The following is a 24,626-nucleotide window of genomic DNA, read 5'->3' as shown; positions in this document are numbered from 1 at the left end:
TCCTAGATGTGGTGGTGGTGTTGCTTCAAACATATTGGCCGCAGCATACACGAAACTCCAGTTTCTGAAGCTCTATTTTAAGGACTAAGGGCACAAAGGTGTATTTTCTTACCTCTTTACATTCTAACAATAAACACAGAGCCAGACAAATCCATAAGCATCAAAACACCAAAGAGTTCATCCACAGAAAATAGATCTGCAAGTATAAGCAAGTTTGGGGCTGTTGGTCAGACGTCGCCTTAGGCTCTGTGAAAATCTGATGGGATTTTTGCACAAATTTCTGACATTTATAGAATAAAATAAATCTGAAAAATATTCATCTGATTGATCAATATTGATAGTAAATGTTAGTTACACCACTAGTCAACATCTTTTTTGATCATCTAAAAAATATTGCTCTCCTTTGCTGGGGAAAGGTTTGGTATGGACCAGTTTCAGCATGAGTGTAATTCAGTGCAACAGAAAACACAAGCTACTTTAGAGTGTATAACAGCTTGAGTTTAAACATCCACAGAGATCCTGGTGGACCAAATAGAGGGAACAAATTTGCATTAAAATTGGTATTTGCATTGTTGCACTCTCTATCTAATAATATTAATATACTCTACATTCATTACCATTACAATTAATCAAATAGCCACAGACTGTTACAGCCACTGTTGCTTGGAATGATAAAAAGCATGCAAACGTACGCTCACGTACAAACAGAGACACCCATGCAACAGAAACAAAAGACATACGTTTGTGCACATATTCCCTCTTTCTCACTCTCTCTCTTACACACAGACACACATTAACACACAAACCGTGAGGTATAAGCTGTGGGTCAGTTAGCTCATTTGTCCCTGGTTGTGGTCCAGTGTGGCTCATGTGAAAATGGAGGAAGCGAGAGATTGGCTGTGTAGCTGGGGAAAAAAAGCATGAGATGAAAGGGTGCTTGGGTGTTTTTTCAACTCCAGAGATCAAGCCGATGAGTTGTAGAACCCTGCGGCGCTGCACACATGATGAAAGAGAAACAGCACTCTCCTTCCACAAGTACTGTACGTGTGCGAGTACAGTGTGTGTAGATAGACATATAGATTTGGTTATTCAGAAGATATTGATACCGATAAATACATTTCTGCAAACCAGAGATAGAGTAGAGCAGAGAATAACTGAAATGACGGAGTCAGTCAGAGGAAATAGAACTGAAAGAAAATCACAACGGAAAGACGAAGGGAACCTGTTATTGGCAGAATACTGAGAGAGAGATAGAGGGTGAGGTGTGGGAGTGCAAGGGCCAGTGCACTGCATAGCAAGAGGCCACGCTTGTGTCGCTAGAGAGAGAGAAAGACAGAAAGAGAGTGAGAGAAAGTGTTAAGCCCTGCACCGCAGACATGCGTTACAAATCCCCAGGGACCTGGTGGCAGATCAGTACAGGATCAATCTGCTGCACCTCAGCAGGGACGCAGCACACTCCATTCCCACACATCATTCATGAGTGTGTGTGTGTCACTGTACTGTATGTGTGAATGCCTGTGCATGTGTGTGACCAGGGAGTTGGAAGAGAAGCGACTGAGGACTGGGAGGCGTTGCACCAAGGAGGAGAAGGGAGATGGAGGGAAAAAGGATGGAGCAGGTGGGAGAAGTTAAACAGGGATAGATAGCCATGTTGGGTGCAGATATTTATCAACTGACCAAACCAGACCATGCATATTTTACAACCTCAAGATAAAAGCATAGCTGAGCAGCATTTGCTAGATATAATGTATATTTAATCAAATAAAAATTGTATTCCTGTATGTGATATCCATAAAAACGCTCAAAAGTAAACTACGTCACTGCTGGCATCTAACTAGAGCCAACTCCAAGATAAATGACAGAACACAATGTAAGTGATAGAAATCCCAGACGGGAGATCAAGGATCAGTTTATCCCCTCCACTGTCCCATCATAACCATTAGAGAGAAAAGCATAACACTGACCTCAGATCAGTGTTTGGGGACACCATGATCCAACTGCCTGTAACTCAATCTTATTAGAGCGTTAAGTCATTAGTGCATGTACACACAGAGGCCTCACAATGCAATTAGCCATTAGCCCATCACACTGACAAAGCATGGCTAATTAGCAGATCGCAGGCGCACAGGGAGCAGAACAAAACATATTTAATATCCCCATCAACACTCTTGCAGAATATCATGTGTCAGGTGCTGTTTAGATGTTTTGTCATGCTTGGTTGAGCAGTATTTTAAAGAAACAAGTTGCATTTGTGAATACATTTTCAACTTGCATTGAGAACCAGTTAAGATATTTTGTACAGAGGATGATGAACGTTGTATTTCCAATTGAGTTTCATACATCATTCTGTGTTTGCAACGCTATTTGACTGATAATGAATTGAGTTATAATGACTTCTCTTCATGAAGGTTAAAAAGAAAACAACCACACAAACACACACAAAAACTAAAGGCTGTCATTGCAAATATCATTCAACACCAGTCTATGGGATGAATTCCCAGAAAGCTGCATCAGGGTCAGGTCTGTTCTAAATTCTGCCCTGATCAGCAGAAACACATCTGTTTATTGTAGCGGAAATAACGCTGGTCAGGTGGCACTGACTTGGCCGCTGTTGACTGAGGTTGAGAGTTGAGGCAGAGTGTTAGGTGTGTTGCTCTCTTTGAGGGTGAAAGAAGTGGATTATGTTAGGTCAGCTCTGGCCAGATCAAAGCAAAACTCTGACAAGAACCGAGAAACCTCTGAGAAATATATGCAAGCAAGCATGCGCGCGCATACGGACACACGCACAAATACGCACACACACTCTTTGGCAGAGGACTGCCTGTCAGAATGCCAAAGAAACTACTCTTTGAGCTCTCCATAAATTTACTTTGAAGGAGTTCTGACTGGGTAATAGCTTGTATGGAAAATACTGTCACAAGAGAAAATACACACTCGCGCACATACACACACACACACACACATACATGCCCACAGTGCACATACACAATCTCAAAGCCCCTTATTTATAATCGCATTCGCGAGAAAAGAATTGGAAGGAAACACAGCACCACTGGCATTAATTAAAGAGAATCATATTTTATGAAGCAATTCTCAGGAAGTAAGTGCAGCACTGACCCTCCAGCCCCACCCCAGACAGACAATGTCAAATAAACTAACACATTTAAATTAGGGCATAGACCAGACCAGTCTGGGCTAGGAGCAACATCACCCTACTAGCAACCCGCCTTAGCATCCCGTAAGTAGGCCTATAGTGTTGGCGAGGTTACTAGAGCAGAACTGGGCCTTGTACAATGCTGAAAACACGCACACTGGTTTCTGTGGGTATATGCGCCCTGTCACTGTGGTAGGATTAAGCTTTTCGTGGTGCAACATGCGGACCCTAGACCTGGTGAGTACAACGTGTGACACTCCTGTATTTCCTTGATATAATTCATGGCCAGTTCAGCCAATGAAGACCCTGTTTGAATTCTGGAGCACCACACGTATTGCTTCCCAGGTAACGGGCCGATAAAGAGAGGGAATGAGCTCGAGGCTGCACCAGGATCTCTTACAAACTCAGGCACTAGACTAGCCTGGAGCACACTGCACTAGGCTGGACTGGACTGTTCAATGCATACAATTTGACTAGAAAGTAAATCTGATAAATCAAAGCAGATTAGGACAAGAAGGTAAATCAAAAGAGGAGCAAGTCAGCAAAGTAAAACAAATTGAACCCGACGACTCTAAACGGGAATTGATGGATCAGATCAGGCAGGACAGTGCAAAGCAGAGTGCAGGACTATACAGGAAACTCAAGAGACAGATAGCTCAAAACAAGCAGAACAGTCATTGTGAATGTATTTAACTTCCTTTGGTAACCAAATCTCTGAACCAAATTTTATACAAAAGGAAAGGCATTTTCAAGAAATTAGTGTAGCCAGTGTGTGTGTGTGTGTGTGTGTGTGTGTGTGTGTGTGTTTGTGTGTGTGGTGTGCGTTGTGTGTGAGTGAAACCACATGTGTGCCTGTGTGGGATGATCAGACTACTTGAGGCAATGCTTTAGATTGCAGCTTAGTGAGGGCTAGAGGAAGATGAGGATCATTGGCTGAGTGATGTACGCATTGTGTGTTAAATATGCATGCACAGCAAAGTGTGTGCATGTGTTTTTCAGAAATAGCGCAAGATGAAAAAAGGGAGGAAGAGCAAGGGAGAGCAGTACAGAATCATGCAGCAGTGGGCTTTTACACATGATTAGCGCACATGCAATGCACATACAGGGCTTGTACCATCTCAACATAAAAACACGCATTCAACACTAGAAATACACAAGTTTAGACACAGAAACACACTTCTGTCCTGACTGGTTTGAGGCTATCAGTGATATGAAGCTTTTGGGATAACATGCAGGGCAGCACAAATAGATGATTTAAAGATTAGGTGATCAAAATGATACCATATCATAGCCACTTCAAGCCAAACCAGTCCAGTCTAGATCAGCATAGACAGCAGACACGTCACCACCACGTTGCCCCTCAGCACTCTTCCAAAGTGAGCCTTTAAATATTTCACCTCTCACTGATTAAGCTCAGGACTGAGCAGAGGGGAGCATCGCAGATCTTTGACCAGTGCTTTTAGGAAAGTGAAGGACATTATACTATATTACCCAGCAGGCACCAGGTGGTGGCGGTGCAGAGGACACCATGGCAACGCCATGAAAATGCCATGGCAACACCATAGCAACTGTGGCCTTATTTGCTCGCTGGTGGTGTGGTACAGCCCAGACTTGCTACAGTGGCATGGTCGTCAGATACACACTTCAGTCACATCAGTAATAGTAACATTATTCATTAATTATTTCATCAATCAATTAATTGATCATCATCATCAACAATCAGTCAAAAGGAGCAAGAACACAGTATCTACTGGTCTCTGTTTTTTGCTAAGTGAGAGACAGACAGAGGAATGAGCTGATTTAAAAATGAAGTGATCAAAGGAAAAAAGCAAAGGTCAATGGATGGGTTAATTAACAAAGAGATGTGATCACCACATGAGAAACCTTTAAAAGAGGAGAGGTGGAGAATGTTCATAGCTTGTTAATGGAAACCAGGAGAGAGAACTGCAGAGGAGAGCAGGAGAAAGCAAAAGAGACAGCAGACTGTGTGAGAGAAACATACTGATGTGTAAAAGCAGCGAGTGTCAAAAAGTTATGCTAGGTAGTTCGAGAGGAGTGACAGACTGATAGCTATAGTAGATACAGATGAATAGAGAGTTTAGACTTTTACTTGTCTTTTTTGTCACAGGCACTAATGTCTTCACAGTCATATAGGAGGAATCGAAATTCAAAAATGATTTCAGTGTCTAGAATCGCTACAAAGCTAAAACATTTAAAACTATTTCATCTAACACTTCCTCCAAATATACCAAACTTAACTAATATATATATATACCTGTATGTATATATATGTATATATTTATTTGTACATATATATTTCTTTATAGATAAATGATAGAATTCAAAGGATGATTGAATACAATAAAATATCTCAGTTAAATCACAGTATAACATGGTACATTCTCAAAAACATAGTATATTTTAATATATTCTTTTTTCTCAGCATAAAATAAAATAAATAAAACAAAATAAGCCAGAGGGTTTTTTAGAGTCACTTCTGTTCATGCAGTCACAGACTTAAGTATTAGCGCCTCAATAGAAATCAATAATGCTCAATGACATACCAGGTTTAAGCCCTGTTGATTGGTTGAAAATTACTGTGTTCTACTACACAGGAAGCAGTCAAACTGTTGCCGTGGTTTCCACTGTCGGAGTGCAGAGTAGAGCGAGCTTACTACTTCACTGAAAAGTGGCTGCCCTGGGTCCTAAGCATTTGCTACAATTGAACTACACAACCCTCCCACCACAAATCTTTGAGATTTCATTCCGCTAAACATGCAATGATTCTGGGGCTTTCCAAAGGATGGGAAACGGCAAAAAGCATTTCTCTAAAAACAAAGACAGATTGTTTTAAAAATTGCCCCACGCAGACCTTGAAAAAAAAAGCAATTCATGTGCAGATAAAAGATACAGTCTGCCTTCATTGAAAGGCAAAAGAGTTAAAAGAGAAATTGAGAAGGTCAACTAACCCTTCGATCTGTGACGACATGCACAAACACAACGCACAGTCCCTCACATAGCAGGTCAATGCCCCCACCCCACCCCTCCTTCTAGCCAGTATCAACAGCATCCAAAAAGTTACAAAGTCTAAAAGTAGATGTTCTTTTGCTACATCATGTCAAAGCTACATTCAACTACAATAGAAGAAGAGCTGGGCTGTGGCTGGTCTTAGTGTGAGAAATGAGGTGGACATGTTGACCTTATGAAAATGGAGAGTGTATGCGTTGCAATGTTGGCAACATTGGCACAGTTTACACAGTAGATGGCTTTTGGCACAGCACACAGACGGTACAATGCTACAGTGGACTACTCTCTCTTGAACACACAGCGTTTTGTATTCATATTGGTCAGCCAGAGCCAGGTGCAGTGGACTTTCACTCATTTATTACAAACAAATCTGACCAAATTAGAGAAAGCCTATCCCACCTATGAGAGAATCACTGAAGATGTGGAACATCTGACTCTGGCTGAAACAAATGATCTCATTTTAAACTAGAGGAAAAACAATTACAATGTCTCAGATGCAAACAGATGTGCCATTGCATCTCTGTCACATTGAAAGTGGGAATATTGCTCAAAGTCAAACAGTCATCTGGTAATCTTGATAACAGGAGTTATTACTGACTGCATCCAGTGAAGTCTTAGCTAGTATGTGCACCTCAAATTAGAACTCAAAACATTCACAGTATGTCGTTCAGTCTTATTTGCCATAAGGAAATAGCCAAAGTACAAGATCATTTCCTCAGCACAAGTATCCGTGGTACTTTGTTATTTGAACCTTGGTTACAGTGAATTTTATTGTACATAAAAGCAACATGAGTTAACATGAAATGTTTTCCACATATTAGCAAAATATGTTACCTGTGGATTGTGCAGTTACAACTGTGGCACGCATGTCTAAAAAAATACAATGCAGAATTGTGCTTCATATAATCCACCATTAAGAAACTCTGCCAAGGTACAGTATAGTAGTGAAACACAATAATATCCTAAGAGAGCTTTTACAATGCGATGCACTTGGTTTCAATTCCCATTACCTCCTCTGAATAAATCCTGGCTGGCCACTTTCATAAAAATAATAAAGTTCATAGCTGCGCGCCCCTTGCTCTGCATCGTGTAGCCACAATTATTAAACTCACCAGAAGCCTTTTGCACAATTGTCTCCAAAGCTTATTTGAATATTATGCAGCCATCTAGTGCCAATTACAGATATTGCACCAATCATCCCCTTGATCCACTCACATGACGGTGAATTATGCATTGTTCGCATGTGGAAAGAAAAGATGGGGCTTCATCAATGAAAACAAATTACTTGAAAACCAATCTTGCTGAAAAGCTCTTGAGTGGAAATTTGGCGCTGCTATTGAATCATTCCCACTTCCAACACTAGCCACATCCAGCCTCCTCTTTATTAAAACACTAACACAGTGAGAGAAATATATTGATAGAATAAAAAAGAGGGAATGGGGAGAAAAGTCTGAGTAAGAAAGAAAAGAAAAGACAGACATAAAAGAAAATCTGCTACATGTCTTTTTTGTTCTCGTTATTATTTCTCTTTTAAAGTTCTGTTTGTTGTTCAAATACTCGACTGTGTTCGAGCTCTGGTTGGACCAGAGGTGACATGACAAACTCCAACAGGGAGGAGAAGTGGTTTCTGTTCAATCTGATTGGTTAAAAGGGTTTCTAGTAAAACATGACATCACGTGGATGGTCCTGGGGTAGAGCTAGATGGGTCTGATGGTGTCATGAGGTCACTGTGGGCAAATAAATAGCACTGTCCTCACTGCCCAGTGAAAGGTGATCAGGCAGACAGAGTGCATGGGAGAGCTGACTGCATTGCTTTTCATATCAACTGATTTACAAAAGGGAAGAAGAGGGGGCAGTCTCTCCAACACCAAGAAGCAGTCCACCAATCCAGTTCAAAAGCCAACAGCCAATGAGGACAGGGAGCCAGAGTCTACTGACCAAACACTGGTCTCTTTTGGGAGAGAGTGGGTCTCTCCACATCCCACCGAGGTGTGTTCTCAAAGCCAGAGGGAGGGAGACGTTTTGAGCATACATCAGTGTGTGTGTGAGTTTGTCTGTGTGTGCGCGCACGCGTGCATGTGTGTGTACAAATATGACATCATTACTCACAGGTTGGCGACTACTCTTATCCATAGTTGTGACTTGGGGAGGGGAGGAGAACCGAAGATGACATCACAAAGCTCAATTCTGAGCGGAGAAGAAGTTCAGGAGCTGCTGTCCCCGGTGATGCAGCCTCGCCTTCGCTCTCGTCGTCATGGGAACCATCCAAACGGATGTAGCTCACCCTGGTGTGGCGTCTCACTGTCGCCCTCACTAGAACGTGTACGATGGAGCAGGTGGCGGTAGTGTTGCTCTCACACAGAGTAGTGCTAGCAGTAGAACTACTGTCCATGTTTGCTCCTGCGTTGATGGCTGCTAATTGATTGCCTATGGTCACCAAGGCAGCCATATCTCTGGTGTCATCCCTGGCTCCAGCTGCCATGGCACCACGGTTCTCAATAGCAGTGGTGCTCGCTCCCACGTCTCCCTCTCTCCTCTCCCCCTGTCATACCTCGCTCTCTAGGCTGGAGAAGTGGGCCGACCCTCGCCGTGAGCACAGGCTCTTGGCTTTTAGTGGCAGATGGGGAGAGTAGAACCTCCGTGGCTGTGGCACCGAGCGCAGTCTCTGGTACTGGAGTTTGGCACTGGCTGAAGCCTGAGCCTGGCCCTGGCCTGCCATCCCTACCCCTGCTGGTGGTGAGACAGAGGATGAGGAGGGCGGAGGCGGGAGGGGCATTGGGAGGGAGGTGGGAGACATGGATGGCTGCTGGGGTGGCGACGGTGAGGGCTGTGGCGGATGGTCTGTGGGCTGTGTGCTGAGGCTGAGGTTAGATTGGCTGCCTGATTTGGCCTGACTGGGATCTGGTTTTGGGGGCAGAGGCTTGGGGCGAGAACCCCCGCTGAAGCTGTGGCAGTGGGGGAGAAGCTCTTCCTGGCTATGGGAAAGCGCTGTGGCTGCTCTCTTGGAGTGGGAGGTGTGCGAGCGACTGTGGGGATGTGGGTAAGGATGGGGTTGGGGGTAAAGGCTACAGGAACACATGGTGGCCCGTCCTGCTTCTTCCCCTCTGTCCCTTGCTCGCCCTTTGCTCTTCCCCCCTCCACTCTTCCACTTTTTCTCTCCCTTCACAGGGATCTTGTCCATAGACCAGTATCTTCTAGGAGGAGGAAAGGCTGCGGGCGGTGGCGGCCACTGAGAGTTGAGCCCTCCACTACCTCCCCCTGATCCCCAACCTACTCCTGGCCCTGAACCCCAGAAATCAGCACCAATCCATCCCTCTGCCCGAGTTCCTAGTAAGGAATCATCCCGACTATTGATACTGCCCCCTTTCTCTCTGGAGGGGTAGGTGCCAAAGAACCATCCTCCCCCGCCTATGCCCCCTATTCCACTGCTGCTTCCCCCTGCACCTCCTTCCCAGTATCTTTCAAAACGGCCAAACTCCCCTGACGAGCCCTCATCTGAATAACTGTCCTCTGCCCTGGCTCTGTCCCTCTCTGACTCAGACACGGCACCCCTACCTGCTCTCCTTCCCCTCTCCTCCACCCGCTCCCTAGCTCTATCCCTCTCTTCCTCCTCATCATCGTCATCATCGTCATCATCATCTTCATCATCCTCAGAGTCCCACTCATGGAAGGACAGCCCTTCTCTCGTCTGTGCTTTCTCTTTTTCATAATGCATTAACAAAGGGCGCCGTTCTCCTAGTCTGGAACTGTCCTCTCTGTCCATCCCTCCACTTCTTCTCCTCTTGGAGGATGGAAGGAGTGGGTGGAGGGACGTTGGAGGAGTATTAGAATCATCTCCTCTTCCATTTACCCAAAATTTGACTGATGCAGGGAGTTTATTGAGGTTAGGGTAGCGCTTATTCGGGGTGGGATGTCTGGAATGAGAGCGTGAGGATTTGGGACGCCTCTCCCTGCTTCTGCTGCTGTCTTCCTGTTCCCTGTCATTCCCCTCGTCTCCTCCTTCTCTCCTACTTCTCTCCCTCTCTCCTTCCCATGAATCCCGCCCCTTCTCCCCAAACGTGCTTCGATACTGGGCAGAGAAGGAAGAGTAGTCTTGGATTCCTCCTTCCCTCTCTCCCTCTGCATCTCCTTCCCTCTCCGGCTCTACATCTCCCTCCTCTGGCTCTGAGCGTCTTCCCCCAGTTGATTTCTTCCTTTTCTTTGTCTTCAATGCCTTCTTCTTCTTCTTTTTCACCTTTCGCCGCTTTCTCTCTCTCTCTCGCTCTCTTTCCCTTTCTTCTCTCTTTTTCCTCTTTTTGTTCTTTTTCTTTTTCTTCTTCTCTTTCTCCTTTTCTTTTCTCCTCTTCTTTTCCCTTTTTTGCCTCTCAGTATCTCCACCTGCTCCACTCCTTTCTCTCTCACTCCAGCTTGCCCACCACTCTTGGAGCTGAGACAGTTGGCTACCCCCTCTCTCCCTCTCTCGTTCCCTTTCTCTGTCACCCCAAGATGTGCGTGGTTTCCTTGGGGGTATGGGGGGTGGCAGCCGCCCGTGGCTAAGGGAACGAGGCCGGATGATTGAGCGTTCCCTTTCCCTCCCCCTGCCGAGGAGGAGGCTTGACTCTTCTGTTAGCTCTTCGTCGTCATCATCATCCTCCCCATCTATTCCTCCAGTCCTGTCTCGTGTGCTCCTGGAGGAGCTGTATGAGTAGGTGGGAGAGGTGGAGCGAGAAGACGAGGCAGATGAGGACGTGGATGTGGATGAGGTGGTCGACGAAGAGGACGAGGACGTGTAGTGCAAGGACGCAGAGGGAGAGGGAGGGGTGTAAGAGGGGCTGAGGGGTACTGGCACAGGAAGTGAGAGTGGGGGAGAGAGGGGGCGTGCCCTCCTCCCTCCTCCCTCCCTCACTCCATCTCGTGCTCCCCCCCTCCGCCCCAGGGGGAGAATGTTCTCGTACAGTGGCCCTCCAGGCTCTTTGGGCTTCTTGGGCCTGCGCTTCCTCCAGAAGGATGAAGGAAGAGGGGGAGAGGGGTGTGGCAGTGGGGGTGTAGGAGGCAGAGGGGCCTGACTCTTAGAAGGCAGTCTGGGAGTGCCCAGAGGTTTAACGGCCCCTTTCCCCTGACTTCCGCTGCCACCTCCCACCACCCTCTTCCCCACCCCGTGGTCCATGCCTTTCTCTGAGTAGAAGGCCACACTGGCTGGAGGGGGCTGGGGGTGGCCCCTAGGCATAGTCTTGGGGGTCTGGGACCCTGCCTGCTGCTCCATGCAGGGCCCCAGTCCCTCAGGGTCAATGGGACCATAGTATCTTTTATAACCATCAAGCCCCCCACCCCCTCCAGCAGTTGAAGCCCAATTTGGTGGGACTTTCTGAGCAAAGGGTCCCATGTCAGTGATGGCCCCCCGTACAGCCATTGGGTTCGTGGCTGTAGCAGATTTGGGCAGTCTCCAGCGATCCACCACAGCCAGTCTACGGTCTGGCCGGGGCAGGAAGGTGGAGCAAGGCAGGGGTGCACCAGCAATGGGCGTGCTGGAGGGACCCAATGCTGTTCCAGAATGCACCACGGTGGGAGGAGAGCCCGGTAGAGGTGTTTTGTAAACGGGCTGTGGTTGCTGCTGTTGCGGTGGTTGCTGCTGTTGCGCCATGGCAATGGCTGGGTTGGTCATAGACGTTGAGACAACATGTGGCTGGGATGGAACTGTAACCATTGCAGTGTGGTGATGAGTGGGCAAAGATTTAGCTCCACCCGGTGCCGTTTCATCCTCAAAACTACAGCAGCTATACATTCCCTGATAAGAAGAGAAGCACAGAGTCAGTTAGAGTTTATTTGCAGAGTAACATGAAATAAAACAGAATAAACAGTACTTCTTAAAATGAAAATCGAAATTAATTAGATGTTGCTTTGGAGATAAATGTGCAGTAATACACTGGCAAAGCAGACTGCAGATATCATGTGACACATGTACAAAAGACATTGTATTACTGAATGTACATGAGAGATTAAGAGATGCAGAGAGAAAATGGGGAGTGGACGAGTTTGGACATCAGAGAACAGCAATCCAAACAAGTTCCAGTATTCAAAAGAAATGCAAGATTGCTTTTTTCCAGATAAACATTCATTCCTATTTATAGTACAGTAGTGCATTGTTTGGTTAATGAAATTGCATGCATAAATGCATACATTATGACCACAGTTGTGAAAAAGGATAAATTATTATCAGTAGAACCACAACAATCACTAGCATATGGTGTGGGCTGGTTCTGTCAAGGTCACTGTCAAAGGAACAGGATATCCAGGGTGTGAGCGGAATTGAATTTCAATTAATCTCCCGAATTGACTGAGTGGAATTGAATTGACCCCAGACCTCACACTTTCTAACACTCACACTCCGTAACAGATAAGGGCACACGCGGGCAGGAACACACATGCTTACACATGTGTGTATGTATGGTTACATGCACAGCATTTCAGTTTCGAATCATGTTGTCCTGTTATGGTGTAGCGCAGTTTCAGTGTACTAAATTGTAGGACCACAATGTGGTTGTTACAAAATTAAGTTTTAATGTGGAAAAAGTTAAATCATAAACAGTGGAAATGTGGATATACGCTAAAACGCTGTCTACGAAACAGAAAGGCATTCAGTGTGCTAGTGTAGAAAAACACTTCACACACACAGACAAAAACACTTACCCTGCTGATTGCCAGGAGAAAGTCCAATTTGCCAGAACTGGTGGCCATGCAGTGGCGCAGCTTCCAGTAGACTAAATGTTCCCAGGCAAACACCAGCAGACTGAGGCCCATAGCCACCAGCAGCATGTAGAAGACCCCGGCCATGTTGTCAATATCCAGTTTACTGCTCATCACTTCAATTTTGTCATTATGGCAGATACCTGACAGCCAAAGGCGCTCCAGCATCTCAATCTCATCTGGAAAGGGGACCAGTGGGAGTGGGGTGGGGTTGGGGTTGGGGTGGGGGGAAGGCAAGGATGAGGAAGAGGGCAAGGAAAATGGATGAGGTTAAAAGGGGGCAAAAGTAGAGAGTAAAGTAAGACAGGACATGACGAGCCATTAAGGTGTATAGGTAGATAGGTAGGTAGATAGATAGATAGATAGATAGATAGATAGATAGATAGATAGATAGATAGATAGATAGATAGATAGATAGATAGATAGATAGATAGATAGATAGATAGATAGATAGATAGATAGATAGATAGATAGATAGATAGATAGTGACAGGGAACACACAGGCAGACAGAAGGCTAATAATAACCACTAAGGTACAGGTCTACAGTACTGTGTGCTGTTTGCCCATTATCCAAGGTGACTCCTCAAGGTCAAAGGTCAGTAATACAAAAAGCGGCACTGTGTCCAAATTAACAAAGAGAAAGGAGACTGAAATAGAGAGAGAGAGTCCAAAACAATGAAGTAGCACTGAGAAGTAAAATGGCACCGACAACCTAATCTCAACATTGTAACCCAGAGTAAATGAGGAGAGGGGCAGAAAGGGAGACCAGGATCCACGGTGCTATGGTTGGATAGGTTGAAAAAGCATGGAAGAGAGAGAGAGAGGTAATGAGAGAGTTGGGAAGAATATTTTACAACGAGAGAGAGGCAGCGGCATTCTTTCTCTGACCACGGACGCATCAGGGGAAATGAGACAGACACAGAGACAGAGAGAGTTAGAGGGAGCTGGAACAAGGGAAGCAGAGATGGAGGATGAGAGGCAGAGATTGTGTCATTATGACAAACAGCAGGAACACTCCTCAGCTTGAAGAGGATGAGAGGAGAGAAAAAGAGGGAAAAATGTGAAGAGAGAGAGGAACTGATAGGAAGGGATAGAGACAGAGGCACAGGGAGGAGATCATAATCATTTAATTGTGCTGGAGGGATGGTCAGAATCTCTATCAAGGTGGTAAGCTCTTGGGAATTCGAGATTCCCATCTGTTAACCTACCAGGAACCAGGCAAGACCACTTTAACCACCACTCTGCTTTTTCATTTATGATCTCACTGGCCTAATGAATCCAAGCGGCCCTGCTAAACCTGTGACTGGCTGCGAGGTTTCTAAGCATCGTAATGGACAGCCAGAGGATGCAGCGTATGATTTATGATGGAATTAAAAAGGTGTATTCTCCAACAGAACTCATTATGAGAGCTTTCTGTTACACTAATTGCAATGGCATGAGGAGCAGCAGTGCAATAACCATGTCTGAAGGTTGCATTTTACTCCATATAACAGTCCCTGCACCATTTCAGGTCAAACCGCTAAAGCAGGGTTTAACACCTGACAAGTCACGCATCCACTTGCAACACTACGCTGCTCTGCAAAAACTCAAGCTCTAGCTTTTCATTTGTGCCATCATTAGCCGTGCTTCCATAGCTTAGATGAAGCCGACTCAGTCATCTGTGTGATCTGGCTAATGTGTCTCCTGTAGAACATCATTAGCCAATCAGCCGTGGCCTCAAGCTACAGCAACAGATGGACACAGCGCTACTGCAGCCCACTGGCAGACTCAGGTAACAACTCCCTGTCTCAGATTCATTGATACACACAAGACGTACATTTCAAGACACAAGGGTCTGTTTTTAACTCCGGAGTATATCCCCATTGAAGAGGATTTATCGGTGTCATTGACCTTCAGTAGCAGCTGTGTGTCCAAACAGATGCCTGATGTGAAAACAGCAAGTGTCTTAGTGAAGGGTACAGATAAACAGGTAGTCTCATGTCTGTCCTCCTCTTCACAAGCCCTAGTCGAATCCGTTCTCTAAGCTCTGAGTCTCATCTCCTCGCTTTCCTGCCATTTGACTTCCAGTGATTCATCTTGTGCTTCCTCATCTCTCTCTTCTACAATCTGACTCTTTCTTACAACGCCTGTTTCTTTCCTCCCTTAGACCTTTGTGATGGCAGTTGTCTCTACCTCTCAGTCGCAGCCAGCTCAGGCCTGCCAAATCTGACAGGTGTGTCAAATCCACACTCCACCTCTGTCGTTTCTGGCAGGTCAGGTCAGGTGGAGCTGGCACGCTGCACACACAGAGCTGGCATACACCACAAAGACATTATTTAATAAAGGAGGCTGTATTTGTGTGTCTTCATGTGTTGCAAGTGTAAATGTGCAAGTGCCTGCGCGCATGTTTTGCATTTTGCAGCGTGCCAGATGCGGCGTGATGCCAGACATGTCCAGAGACGCTGAGCTCCACAGTTGTTGCGCAGTAAACCATGACCCGTACAACCCTGTGCTTTTATCACAACATGACAAACCTCTCGGCATTCATTGCAAGATTTCTGAAAAAACACCCTGCCAGCCAAGAGCTGCAAACCCAGCTTCTCACATTTTTTTAATATCTACTCACTGAATAATATATTCTTGGAATCAAAATCCTGATACTATGCAAAAAATAGAAGTGGATCTGATAAGTGGGAATAAGGAAATCTTGCTACTCAGCAGTTTTTATCAGGAACCAAGTTGTATTGAGATCAATGGACCATCTCTTAAATCTGTGGTATGAATCACCAGAGGCAGCAACAAGGAGAACAATACACTCACAGGGTTGACAAAGTGGCGGACTTCTCTAGTGCCCCTCTATTCTCTAATGCAGTTGTAAAATGATATGGCTCAACACGGTACGTGGTACGATAATGATGTAACACTGTGACATGATTTAGCCCAGCTGATGGTATGAAGCAGAGTCCTTGAGCCGCAGGGCGATTGTTGAGATGCATCCTTTAAGGGCACGGTGAATGTGAACCCCCCAGGCCCACCCCCCTCCCGCCACATCCAAACAACCTAATCCTCTTCCTTAGTAATCCACTCCAATAATGCCTGCCTACAACTAGAACCCTCAGCATTCAGCACCACCCTGTAACTAGATCCATCCAGCATACACAGCTGATGTTAAAGGTTTTTGCTACACAGAACTGAAGCAAGGACAAGGGCATATGGCAAGTACTAAAAGAAACAACAGACACAGCATGTCAAGGCTGTCCGTGCTCTATGTTTTTCTTGTACACACACATCCTATCACAGGTCCAACAATTCAGCTCTAGACGCCAGTCTTATTTAATAGATCTTGGCACCAAATTGGCATTATCAGTGTGTAAGCAGCTAAAGTGTGTGCGTGCCAGAAACAGCTAAAGGGCTTTGTCCGCCACGCCATAAGCAAAGCTGATTTAAAAAACGAGGAAAAGCCAAACAAGCAGCATCCAATTGAGACAATAAATGCGTGTGGCGGACTGCGTAAAATGACAATCAAGCATTAGTGTACTGACAACTATTGCTAAAAACAGACTCTTTGTCAAACAAGGAACCGTCCTCCCATGGATTAATCATAGACACGTGTGTGCAGCAGACAAACAGCATACTAATAACGAGCTATCAATTATTCAATTATCAGATCTGTTTTTCTATATTTCATTTTGGTTCATTGCACCCTCCCGTATCGCACATTCAAGCTATTTTCAGGTGTTTTTCTTTGGTTATTTTTTTTTTCTCACACTTCCTCGCACTCCGTGTCAGTCTCAGCTAATCTGTAATGAGTGTAAATCTGTCACTGCACAAGTTGTGATGATCCTTTTTTACAACATTGACTCACACAAGTAAATCCTTTTTTTTTCTTTTACAAGCCCAAGCAGGAAAAAGGAAAAGCGAGTGAAAGTCAGACAGATTGAGAGGAGTGAAAACGGGGGGGAGCGGCATCTCCACTTTCACCAACAGAATCAACTATTTTCTGCAATTCTTGAAATGAACAAATGATATTCCTCATGCTCCCATCTCCCCTTTTATTTCCCTTTCTCTCTTGTAGCCAGTAAAGAGACCCACAAAAGCTCTTTACCGTCACCATTCAGCCCTCTCCTACACACCATTATTCCCTCTGTCACAGTCAAAACACCTTACAGCCATCACTCTCCTCGCACCTTACATTCCCCATCCTCTACTCAACGTCCTCTCATTCATCTACCCCCTGTGTCCTCCATCCACCCCCCACCCTCGTGCTACTCTTGTCGCTCGTTTCTCTATCCTGTCATTTTACCCCTAACCTTCCCTTTGCCCCTCGATTGTCCTAATTATTTTCCTCTCTTCCCTCCCCTCCTCACAGTTCTTACCATCTCCCACCAGCTGCAGCAGGGCCAGGTCAAGAGGACGTTTCCAGCGTGAGTTTTTGTGCAGGGCGATACCGTAGCCTGTGGTGGCAAAAACCTTCCCCGAGCCTATGGTCATCACCTTGGTAAAAGGACGATGTGTAAAAGTTAAAAAAAAATGACCATGGGATAAATATATACGGTATGTTAAATCTTGTGTATGAGCAAAAATACCTTGTCGGTTAGTCCTCACCTTACAACCTTCGTCCTTCCTGGCCATATAGTTCAATACTGCAGCATCATAAATAAAAGCATCCAGTTTCCTGTAAAGGGATCAAGGGAGAATTCATTCATCATTTAATGGGAGAGAGGGAGACGAGGGATGAAGAGACTGGCAGAGGCAGAGGAGAACATACAAAGGTGGAGCTCTGTACCTGGGAAGACAGTTGGGGTGCAAAAATATACAGCAGACAGGCGCACAGAATGATAGAGAGGGCATGAAAAGTTAAATCATAACAAGAAAATGGAGGAAGGGTGGAATAGTAAAGCAGGCTTGGCGGAAAGAGTGAAAACACAAGGAGAATAAAATAAGGCAGAGATCAGGGAGAGATGTGTGAGTAAGAGGGAGCGGGAAGGTGGTGGAGGAGGCAGAGGGGAGGAGGAGGATGGGGATTTATACGGTGCGAAGAGCGCAGTGACAGGGAGAGAGAGAGAGAGGGGGGAAAGATTTACACACTTCAGGGGGAAAAGACATGGGATAGAGCCAGAGAGTGATGAGGATTATAAAGTTTAAATACAGAAACACCAAGAAAGCACACTGGGTAGGGGAAAGAATGGACCAAAAAAGAGAAAGACAAAAGAAGAAAATGGTAAGATAAGAGCGCAGATGAGGAGTGACAGGAAGGGAAAGATAAGCACTATGGAAAAGAAAAAGACAGCGAGAGAAAAGCAAAAGTTTGCGCATGTTAACACTGAGTTATAATTGTGGTGTCAAGGCAATGGGGAGGGGGAAATGATGACAGAGGCTTAGGATAAAGTAAACTGGGATTATCCAACACATGACGGGTGATAGAGATTCTACTAGAAACTGAAGAGGGAAATGCTGCTTGGGGGTGGGTGGGTGGGAGAGAGAGAGAGAGAGAGAGAGAGAGAGGGAAGAGAGAGAGGGAAGAGAGAGAGAATGTAAAGGTGAGAGAATCTGTGCAATAAAGCAGGAAGTGTGACAAAATATGTGAAGTGATAGTCAGAGTTGAAAAGAATGACACTGTGTATGATGGACTGCTAGTGCGAGAGTGAGAACATTAAAAAAAAAAAATCACAAAGAAGAATGGCAGCAGGTATGGCTCCACCAAAAACAAAATTATATAATAATTATTCACTGGAATGATGGAAATACACAAAGTTTTGTAAAAAAAAAGGACTTTGACGTGAGACTGTACCGTCGATTGATATAAAGAAATTAACTTAATTAAAATCAACCTCCTGTAGACAAGAAACAGGTGTAGTAAGTTGAACTTTAACAGTAACATTATGTTCTGTGATAAGATACAGTCCCTCCCAAGTAGCCACTGAATATATTTTGTGACGAGACTGCATTGCCAACCAATGTCCAGACCTGATTGTAATTGAGCCTGTTGTCAGCGTTTTTAGTTTCATCCTGTTTCATCAGGAGACAGAAGCAAAAAAACCTTCTATTGACCATTTAGTGGCACTACATTTACTTGAACTTTATCTGAATGACAGTAGATGGGGATTTGGTAGGATAAATATAACAATTCAGTAGCCAGTGCCATTATTCAATTGTTTATTGAATTGTGAGGCCTAATCATGACAAGCCTACATCGTCATTTATTTTATAAGTGAACTTTCAGCGCTTTGTGCAGTGACCTAAAATCATTCAAAGAATCCTGATTGTTGTTGCAAGGCAATACATTGAGCTGACAGATTTTTGTTTTGCTTAAATCTATCCATTTACTATATAATACTACTATGTTATGCGATCATCTTGATTGCTGTATAGTGTCTTGTAGGCCTATTTGGGCAGAAAGACTTTATATCTCAAGCAAACAGCAATATAGTTTTATATTTGTCTGAGGAAAGTTTGAACAATTTTAACAACTTTCTTAATTTGATAAACAATTATTTGCAAAGCATGCTTGAATAGCAACTCAGCTACCGGAAAATAAAAAGCAAGATGTGGAGAGGGACAAAGATCTGGCAGGATATATATAAATGTGAGGGAATGAACAAAGTCATGTTGTAGCAGACAGACCCGGTCTTGAGGTTCAATATGGCGTCCTCCACCCCTCTCTGGTTGTATTTGCCCATGTACTGGTGCATGTCCGGGTAGTTGGAGCGGATGTTTTTTTCTGTGCTCCCATTGGGCACCGTGCCAAACTTCAGAGGTGGGTACTGCTCCTCAGGATGCTGAAACTAGCGGAGCAAAGGGAGGCGAGGGAGTGAGACGGAAGGGGCATGAGACACACCAGGCTGTGCACCAATCTGTCTGACCTATTTCTGTCCACTTTCCAGGCTAACTTATAACACTCTGTGCACAGTCAAATCTTTGAAAAGAGAGCAGTCTGTGGACTTAAAGTAGTATTTAGACCTGTCTTTTAAGTATTCAAGAACTGTGGTAATTGAGTTATGTTAAATGAGATTTTATTCATTTCTAAATTCCTGTGCTTTAATCAATTTAACATTCAAATGCACAGGATTTGGCTCACTCTAAGACTTTAATTCTCCTCCTGCTTCCCCTACTTAATCAGTATTCAGGCAATGAGGTACCTTCTTGTCCGAGAGGCCTGACACTGTGTCAATGTACTCCTCCTGGATCATGAAGGCAGCCAGGTTAGCAGTGTAGGAGGCCAGAAAGATGACAGCAAAGAAGGCCCAAATCAGCACCATGATCTTGCTGGTAGTTCCTCGAGGGTTCTCCACTGGCACAGAGTTGTTGAAGACAATAGCCCACAAAAGCCATACAGACTTTCCTATAGTGAAAGTAGACCCACCAGCCTCTGGCCAACATCATGACAGGTGACAAGAGAGAGAAAAAGAAAAGGGTGTTTGAGCATAATGAGTGGTTGTAGCATTAACTTTTCTCTAGACAGCAATCCAGCCAGCACAGCACAATAGTGTATTCAGTAGCATCTGACTGCAGATGAACCAGCAGATTCAAATTAAACTTCCCCGAATGATCTCTAAAATGGGTATACTATATATGAAAATACCTAGCAGGCTTTTTGACACCAAAGCTCATAAGGCGGTGACTATACATTTCGAGGATGGCAGCTTTCAATTCAGCTGCTACGTGATCTTACAAATAATTAAACCGCATGGTACAAATCACCATTTAAAGGGCTCAAACACTCCTGCCTTTATACGACAGGAGTAAAAGAGGAACGAAGGAGAGAGATGAGAGTGAATGAGAGGGATATATGGGAGGATGACAGAGAGGTAAAATTATGTAGAGCACAGCAATCATGCAGTAAAAGAGGCGAGTCGGGTTGGGTATTGGACCGAGGCATCAGGCATACTGAATATCACAGGGGTACAAACTATGCTGTTGAATAATAAATGGCTGCTTCAATATCGAGAATACTTGGATGCAGCTCAACATACTGTAGGTATAATTTCACTTCACCACACTCATAGCAAGGATTCAGGGCAACACATTCAAAATGTCCAACGGTACATTTTGAACGTGACAAATGACCAATGACAGCAAGACAATAAATTCAATACAAGCAAAATAGCTCATTATTGTACTAAAAAATTATTTCGACTGAAAATTTTAAACCACATCCTAGAAGTGAGTTCAATTTTGTCTGCGCCCATCACAATAACTACGTTTGGTTGTCCCAGAAATTACGGAATAAATGATATTATTGTCATTTTAAGACCATGTCATGCCACAGATATGATGATAATACTGTACCACCAGCATAACAGTGCACGTACACTCTTTTCAAAGAGCAATGAACGTACTTCTTCTGAATTTTCAGACATGGGTAATTGGATTGTGAAAAATCGGGGGGTAAGCACCATAGCCACCCCTTGTCTTGTGTGACACGTTATCTTCACTTCACCTTGTTCACTGTTGCTGGTGCTGTGCGTGTGAGTGTGTAGCAGCTGACTGAGCCCCACCAGAACAGGACAGAAGCAGAATGACCAGAGATGACAATAAAACGTGTCTTAGCATAGTTTTTTTCTGTTCATTTGGCTGTGAAAAAACGCTTATGCACTGCAACCAAGTCTCAGAATCGCAGGGGAACCCCTGCTGTTTATTTTGGCACCATGTTGGCTAAAATGTTGGTCAAATTCTTATGTCTGAAAAATTATCGAGATCATGTCCAAACATTGTAAGTCGACAAAGTAATTATCGTGACAGGCCTGTTTGTTCATTTGACTCATGCAGCAATAGCGATGGACTGCACATATCAGACCAAGAGAAACAGACAGCTTAGACCCATCACTCACTCTTGCCAGTTTGAAGGCTGCGGTTGTAGCCCACAGGGCTGAAGAACTCAAAAATGAAGACAGTCACAGCCACCACGGTCAGGCACATGACGAACATCATCACCCACACCGCTGGGCTGTAGGGCTCTTTGAAGGGAAACAACAGAAGATTTAAATGAACACTCAACACAAAGGTTCTACTAAACAATTTTTCACTGCATTATTAAAATATTATCATCATCATTATTATTATTATTGTTGTTATTATTATTATTACTATCGATAAAGACAAGAAGTTTCATAAAACTGCCTCATCATGTACTATTTAAACAGAGATGAGCCTTGAATGCAGTGAAAACAGAAACCACTGTAGCAAACATATTCTCCAGAAGTCCATAAACAATGTTTCTCTTTTTTACAATCATCTCAATGCAGTCTATTGGCCAATAACAATGTTCTCCTACTGAAGCATAGAGTCTGCTGACAGAGTGAAACTATAAGTTAGGAAGGCAGGAGCAGCTAAGAAAAAGTAACAGCTAATCTAGATGTAAGGACCAGCAGCCAAAGGCTGGGGCTTTTTATGCAAACTCAACACTTTACAATTTGATTAGATTCTGTACATCAGCTAGCAGCCTCACATAAACAGAGTCTCTTACCTAAGAAAGCGGATGGTGATACGGTTCCGTTGCTGCGAGAGACCATTACACTGATTCCCGTCTCCACAAAAGGGACAGAGAAATCCACAACCTCTGACCTCTCCTCATTGATAGTCAGTGAGCCAATGGCCATGTCCGCTCGCTTGTATACCACCTAAAGGGGACAAGAATCAGTGGTAAGAGAGAAGTCTAATTATGGGTGATTCCTGTAGCGGTTACAGCTGGACAAAGTCAATCTTTTACAGTCCACAAAAGGTTTGTTTCCAGGTGAGATAGTGACATTTCTTCACTCTGACCCTTTGTGCATCCTCAAATGTGCCTGCATGAGAAAGGCCAAGGATTCAGTTCGATACAAATACGGAACACATGTCTCTTGTGCATCTCTTTAGCATACAAAATGAGTTAAGGCCCGTCTCCTCCCTGCCACCATCTAGAAAAACCTGAAAACCGCTGTGTCTGCTGATTGTACAAGTGAAATGTTAATCTACATTAGACATGGCACATCCGCTCTTCAGAGCAAATCAGCAGAAAAATGAAGCGAAGCGGAAAGCAAAGCACCCTCCCCTCAACTCTGCCAAGTCTCTGGATTACCTGATCAAAGAATGGAAGGCTTTGGTACATCTGATCAAAAGACAGACATTAGTTTGAGAAAACAAAATTCGCTTGGCCTTTTGCATGTGAAAATAGATTCGACAGACAGCTCTGGCCTGGGCTCAAGTTATAAATGATAGAGCAGGAGAGCACAGTGGAAGTGTTTTGGAACCTGTGACAACTGGCGTTTGGCAAGTTCCCTCTGGAACAAAGATAGAAACAGCAGGGCGCTTCAATGAAACAGCAGCACCCGTATCGATCTCAGTATGTGTGTGCGCATGTGTGCATGCTTGGCTGTTTGTGTGTCTGTTTTTTATTTTTCTGCCAGCATCTCTGTGTCTTTCTTGATAGTAGATCATGAACCTCAGTGAGTATTTCCAAGAAAATATCAAGGACTAATCACAGCTAGCTAGGGGGTGTCGGATGTGTTTGTGTGTACACGGATGCGTCTCTGCAGATAAACATAGCATAAGGAAGTGTTTGCAGGAGACTGTGTGTTCGCCACCTATGTTAGCATTTTGTGTAACTGTGGGGTTTTTTTGCCCTCTATTATAGTGTACGTTTCTGTCTCTACATTTGTGTGTGTGTGTGTGTGTGTGTGTGTGTGTGTGTGTGTGTAATAAATGACAGCTGTCTGATTGCTGGCAGTAGTTAAGTGGCCATAACTCTCACAGCGATTGATGTGACACATAGCGTTTAACTGGTCACCCAGGACGCAGGAGCACAGGCTGAGGAAATGCTACTGTGCGGCTTGTTGGCTAAAAAAGCAACACAAAATATGCAAAGGCACAAATATAAACTCACACCATTCACACATACGCAAGTGACACGGGACCGACATTGAGAACACATTGTTCACAAAGGCAGACAGGCAGAACCACAGGCACCAACACACACACACACACACACACACACAAAAGACTTGCCTCTCCGATCATGCCGTTCCAAACACCATCAATCTTCTTCCCATGTTTCCCATTGGTCACTAAGTAAAGGTCATAGGTGAAGCCAACAATCTTGGCCAATCTCTTAAGGATGTCAATGCAGAAACCCTTGCAACACTGCTTCATGGGAGCCACGCCCTCATGGATGGCGCTGCAAAAGAGTCACAGAGAAGACAAAAATAACTTTAAAAAAATATACTGAAATAATAATAATAATAAACTATATATAAAGCACTTTTCTTAACAGTGTAACAGTCAAGGTTAACAATTCAAGGCAGATAAAATAAGAATAAAGCTGAAGAACATGAGCACAGAGAAAGTAAAGACAATAAAATGAATAAGATCAAATTAATAGGTAGAAATATAATAAATAAAAACATATGTCAAACATTATGCCTTTGAGAAGGCGTTTTGACAACAGTCAGTGTTGTCGTAGCTCAGTAGGCAGGGACTTCCCTAGTGTGGGGGCTCTAATGGCAAAAGCCCGATCACCGTTTGTCACATACCGTGACCAGGGAGTAACCAGCAGGGCTCCATCCACAGATCGTAATGGTCAAGAGGGCACATACCAGGCCAATAAATCAGAAATGTATTTAGGAGCAAGGCCGTTTGAGGCCTTAAAAGTAAGCAATAAAATTTTAAAATCAATTTAGAATTTAACAGGGAGCCAAAGTAGGGAGGCGAGCACAGGGGTGATGTGATCGTGCCTCTGTAATGAGTGGGCCGGTAACGATATGTACC

General features: G+C 44.3%; 1 protein-coding gene across 1 annotated transcript in view; it reads right to left on the bottom strand.

Annotated features, from left to right (window-relative positions):
• Positions 1 to 8,726: 8,726 nt before the first annotated feature.
• LOC139204854 (glutamate receptor ionotropic, NMDA 2D) overlaps positions 8,727 to 24,626 on the bottom strand; it is a 31,592-nt gene continuing 15,692 nt past the window's right edge. The window contains exons 7-16 of the mRNA XM_070834873.1: positions 23,868 to 24,036; positions 22,351 to 22,504; positions 21,716 to 21,841; positions 20,024 to 20,253; positions 19,509 to 19,669; positions 17,490 to 17,559; positions 17,261 to 17,378; positions 12,848 to 13,083; positions 11,378 to 11,945; positions 8,727 to 11,269 (exon numbers count right to left, since the gene is read on the bottom strand). Coding sequence (XP_070690974.1) covers positions 8,727 to 11,269; positions 11,378 to 11,945; positions 12,848 to 13,083; positions 17,261 to 17,378; positions 17,490 to 17,559; positions 19,509 to 19,669; positions 20,024 to 20,253; positions 21,716 to 21,841; positions 22,351 to 22,504; positions 23,868 to 24,036 — 4,375 coding nt within the window. The remainder of the gene's footprint in view (positions 11,270 to 11,377; positions 11,946 to 12,847; positions 13,084 to 17,260; positions 17,379 to 17,489; positions 17,560 to 19,508; positions 19,670 to 20,023; positions 20,254 to 21,715; positions 21,842 to 22,350; positions 22,505 to 23,867; positions 24,037 to 24,626) is intronic.

Source organism: Pempheris klunzingeri, chromosome 8 (genome assembly GCF_042242105.1).
Source record: "Pempheris klunzingeri isolate RE-2024b chromosome 8, fPemKlu1.hap1, whole genome shotgun sequence".
NCBI lineage: Eukaryota > Metazoa > Chordata > Actinopteri > Acropomatiformes > Pempheridae > Pempheris > Pempheris klunzingeri.
Note: the sequence above shows the minus strand (reverse complement) of the source record. Positions and strands in the feature narration are given on the sequence as shown.